The following is a 4,955-nucleotide window of genomic DNA, read 5'->3' as shown; positions in this document are numbered from 1 at the left end:
TGGCACAGACACCCTCAGAGATGTGAGCAACCATTTTCTCATAGAAGTACAACATGGCCTTTGTCCATCAATGACATTCATGTGGAAGAGAAGAACTAAGATATCCCTGACTGGACTGCATTTGTATTTTAGATATCCATGCCAGCCCTCCAGCACCAGGACCTGGTGAGAGCTGGCAGCAGCAGGAGCAAACCTCAGCATTTTCTTTCCTTCCTACCCAAAAGTCAGGAGTGGCCTCTTTGTTCAATCTTTATTTACTTAAAATGTTTTAGACTGATTCTTTCAGCTGGATACTTACCTTGTTTATCAAAGATGGCATACACTGGTCCTTAAAAGGCTGATTTATAAAATTCTTCATAATTCACAAATAAGTGTAACTTAGTGGTTACTTTCTACTGGAGGAGGAAGCAAGAACAGTGTTTTTAAGAATGATGATGTTCTTGCCTCATTTCTTTGGAAAGAAATAATTGATAGTAACTGTTTTGATATAATTTTAATCACATTGAACTAAAATTGCATGAAGAATGCAATTCAAATCAATAAAACCAGCCACTGACCAGTCATTTTTCAGTTGGGTTCACAATTTTTCCTATGAAGAGGATGCTTTGAGTATATTGATCAACAATCAATAACAAAAACGGACGGTTGAATTTAACAACAGGGGGAATAGAATGAGGAAGAAAATCTAAGCTAGTGACTGCTGCAGCCTCTGTGCCGTTCTCGTGAATCTTCAACAGGGCCTTGTGAGCAGCCTACAATGAAATACAGCAAGAATTAATGTATGTGGAAGACGGGGTGTGAAATGACTAAAATTAGCACTAAGTTAATTCAGGTACTGCCTGCTTCACAGTGCCCGAGGTGGTTTTTTTGGCAATGTTGTCTCAATAAGCAAGTATTCTCACATTCAGAGTTCCTCCACATGTGTATCCAACACAGACTTTAGGGACTGCACACCTTGTGGAGTTAGTTGAGATTAGAATATTCAAGAAAATTCAAAAGGAATGACAATTTCAGATGGAAGGGAATTTGGGCTGCAGAACTGCACTGTATGTATCCCTAATAGCCCATGCATTACAGTTCAATCAGTAGAAATTCAACCTTGCTACCATTTTTTTTTTAATTATTGTTGGGCATTTTTAATCTTTTTGTTTTACTAGCCCCAGAATGTTAGAACATTGTAATTGCCGCTTTCAGAATGGCTGTAAGAATGCTAGCCTTTCTCTTCACTTTATCTGTTTCTCTTCACGTTATTTTCAGGAAATGGGATTTTTCCTCAAATCTGGTCCATTTTACATGATTAGCACTCATTTGGGGCCTTCAACGGCAGCAGAAGTTTTAAAATCCTTTCAAATTATAGAATGCACATGTTAGAAGGCTAGATATGCTGGTGCAAGGCATCACCAACACAGATATCCATGGGCACTTCTTTCACATGCAGAAACTGGGCTGTGTTTAGTTTCTGGGGCAAATGCTACACCCCTCCCAACCTTTGCCTGGCAGACCGAAGACAGTACCCTTATCTCCAGATCTTGGAGAAGTCTGAGAGAGTTTAAAGTTACTTTATCAGCTAAGTGTTCTAGCCAGCCCTGTATCAGCCAGCCCTAGCAATAAGTAAAATTTCACAACTTAGGTTAGGGCAAGACAATAAGTATTGAGAAATCCACAGACCATTGCTTCTGCTGACAAACTTACTTTTGAAACCTTCACATCAGGCTTTCCTGTGATTCCAGACAGATCAGCCCGGTCAGAAAACACATCAGTTACACCTAGATTCATGAACATCTTCTTTAAGTCATAGTTGCCTGAAATTGATAGTTTTGGAATATACACTTCTATCCTCCTGTTAATTCAAAAGAGAACTATGGTAGTTATTGCAATCAAAGTACGCCTTGGGTTGAAGGTCCCAAGACTCCCAAATTGCTGGTGGTTCTTCTGTGCTGAAATGTTAGTCTTTTCATCTGAAAAAGATGCCAACAGAAAGAAGTTGGGAAGATAATGGTGTGGAGGATGGGAAAGGAGAATGACATCAGTTGGGCTTTCTTGTATGATTCTGTAAGACAGCGTCTTGATGGGAGAGCAAACAGTGGTGGTGCCAGCATTTTTGGCACTAAGTTTGCATTCTCGTTCTAGCCTTGAAGATTTTTCTTTTGGAATTCACATCCCATTCCCTCTGAGGGATTAGATTGCTATGTCGCAGTATTACCACTCTCAACACATTGTGCTTGAGACAAGGGAAATGGAGACACTTAACATCAACTAGAGAATGGGGGGGGGGGGGGGAAATTTCCCAGCTCACAGGTCTCTTCCCTCATCACAAGGCAATGATGATTCTAATTTTTGCTGAAAGTATCAAATCATCAAACCATTTGGTTTGTTCCTGTATACCTATTCCATTGCTTAAATCTTCAATCAGCAGCAAAGGCTAGTAACTGTAAAACCTGATCATAGTATTCAGACTTTGGATTCTGGCTACCTTGAATCATCAAATCAGAATTCTATACTTACTGTCTTTCAAGTGATTTTTCCCATTTAGCCACGGTGTCTTTTGTCAGGGCAGCTTCCAACTGTTTCATTTTTCCTTCATTGGGCAGGATAAATAATGCTGCAACATCTCCCTTGTAAGGAATCTGCACCACCTTGCAAGACAGCTTCCTGTCAGAGTATGCTTTATAAAATCCATCTCGAGTCATCATCTTCACTTCAACTGAGGTCTTCACATTCACATGGAAATAATCCTTGTGAGTCCCCTTAATATTGAAAGGATTTACCCAGTAGGCTTAAAACCAAAAGAGAAAGAATGCAATCAGTTGCTTATTTCAAGGAGGATATATTAATATAGTCCAGACTAATGTATACCAGATAAACCCTTATCTGAAGATTTACACTCATATTTGAAGACCAAAGGTATTTCAGGTTTATTAATGACCTTGTTCCCTGTCATCTTTGCTGTACTGTGTTCAGTAACAACTAAGTATCCCAGGTTAAATTTCATACGGACTTGTACAACACCTTTCTAAGTCAGATAAATTCAATGAAGCAACTTCATCATACTACCTTAAGTTTTATTTGAAGAAAGTGAAAGCTGACTAGGATCCAAAGTTACTTTTTGGTTTCAGAATATTGCTTGTGAAGCAAGTTCCACAGCAGATGTCTGCCTTTTAAAAGGTATCATATTAAGCTCCTTCCATGCTTTTTCATATGTTCTTCATCTTGTAGCACTAAGGAAAAGCTTACATGCAAGAACAACCCGAACTTTTGGGCCTGATCATAACTGCGTTATGGTAAACGGAATAGGGCTTCAAGGGCTTTAATCTTCATAATGGTTTTCTCTTGATGTTTATTCAACTGAATTTTTGATGATATTTTATTTTGTCTTAAATCAGGTCATTCACTGAACAAATACACAGGGATCACAGCTTGTCATTCTGTAAGTATGTTCTCTTTTTTTTTAATATTGAATAGAAATAAAATAAAATTGAAAAATAAATAAAGGAATGTAAACTTCATAGAACTCTGATTACTTCATAAGTTTGAGCTTTCCTCCCTACCCCACCAGTAAAAAAAATATACTCCAGTATCATAAAGCAATGCCTCAGACCAGGGCATCTGAGATTAGGGTACCAAAATTTAATAAAGTACTTGAAATAAAATCTGTGTTGCTGAAAGTTCATTTATTTCCAAACATGCCTTTCTGGGTGGTAAACTCCATGCATGTCCTGCATGCTGCTGCAAATGGATATAACATCTAAGAGGAAGTTAATCATTGTGAAAGCAGTGTATTCACAACTACCTCTCAGGATATGCATAATGGGATGACAAGCTGTAGAGCATTTAGACTCCAACTCCAGAGGTACCTATCCATTTATTAGGCATGGACTGTAAATAAATTACAGTGTTTGGCAATTTTTGTTAATCTCCATCTTTGGAATTTATTTTTCTACTTCATGTAGCATGTTAAAACATTGTAATTTTAAAAATAATAAGTAGATAAAGTCTGACAGAAAAATTTACAAATGCATGAATCTTGTGTTCTGGCAATTCCCTAAAACCTGAAGATTGCAAATAAATTAACTTTTATGATTAGGAGCCTAAACATATCCTAGAAAAATTTAGTTGTGGGAGAGGTTTCAAAGCATGAGAACTTTCAATGTTCCGTACCATAATAGCCTAATCATAACGCTGGCCTTTCTTTTAAAAATAATTCAGAAATAATCTGGGACATTTGTTTTAGTTCAGGTGAAAATGAGGTACTGCAGTAAGTAACACCTATGTAACTTACCTTTGAAATAAATGTAGTTAATGATTACCATTAGAGTGTTTGAATCAAGGTCTTCAAGTATTTGGTTTATATTCCCATGGGTTTTGTTCTTTACATGTTCATTGATCTCTTTCCTAGCTTCTGTGGAATTCTGGAAGTTACTAGAAACAACTTTTGCTTTGTACATTTTTTTGATGTCTTTCAGAAATGTTTTCTGTGGCTTCAGGTGTTTGTCCATGAACAGGGTGTTCCCCATACTCAGTTGCACCTGGCTGCCAGGGCGGTTCAGCAAGAGGAGGAGATGACGAAAGCCATTGTGTATCTCCTCCTCCTGGGTGTCAGTGAGGTTAAAGGCCAGCCCTTCAAACACCTGAGTCTGGCTGGTGGCTCTGGACCCCAGGGCCAGCAGGGCAAAGGCAGCAGAAATGCTGACTGGGGAAAAGAAAATGTTCTTGCCGGGTTCTTGTGTGGTTGCTTGCCTGTAAAACCGGAAGGCAAAGTCTGTGTTGCTGGGGACTATCTGTCTGCAGGACTCAAGAGGATCTCCCTCGTGGGGATGTGGCTCCTGGGGGTCAGTTGCGTTGGGGTTGTCATTGTGGAGGTCAGTCTGGGTCAGGCTGTGGACAGTGAGGTGAAGCATGACCAACAGCAAGCACAGCGGGAGGGTGGCCCTCATCATCCTTGGCAGCTGCTGTGT

General features: G+C 39.2%; 1 protein-coding gene across 1 annotated transcript; it reads right to left on the bottom strand.

Moving 5' to 3' along the window:
• Positions 1-484: 484 nt before the first annotated feature.
• On the bottom strand, positions 485-4,955 carry LOC141465522 (alpha-1-antitrypsin-like). The gene is made up of 4 exons (XM_074148982.1): positions 4,280-4,955; positions 2,506-2,776; positions 1,693-1,840; positions 485-752 (listed from the first exon to the last, which is right to left on the bottom strand). The coding sequence occupies exons 1-4, from the start codon at positions 4,935-4,937 to the stop codon at positions 561-563; spliced, it is 1,269 nt and encodes a 422-aa protein (XP_074005083.1). The 5' UTR covers positions 4,938-4,955; the 3' UTR covers positions 485-560.

This window comes from Numenius arquata, chromosome 6, assembly GCF_964106895.1.
Source record: "Numenius arquata chromosome 6, bNumArq3.hap1.1, whole genome shotgun sequence".
NCBI lineage: Eukaryota > Metazoa > Chordata > Aves > Charadriiformes > Scolopacidae > Numenius > Numenius arquata.
This window is presented reverse-complemented; position numbering and strand designations above follow the sequence as displayed.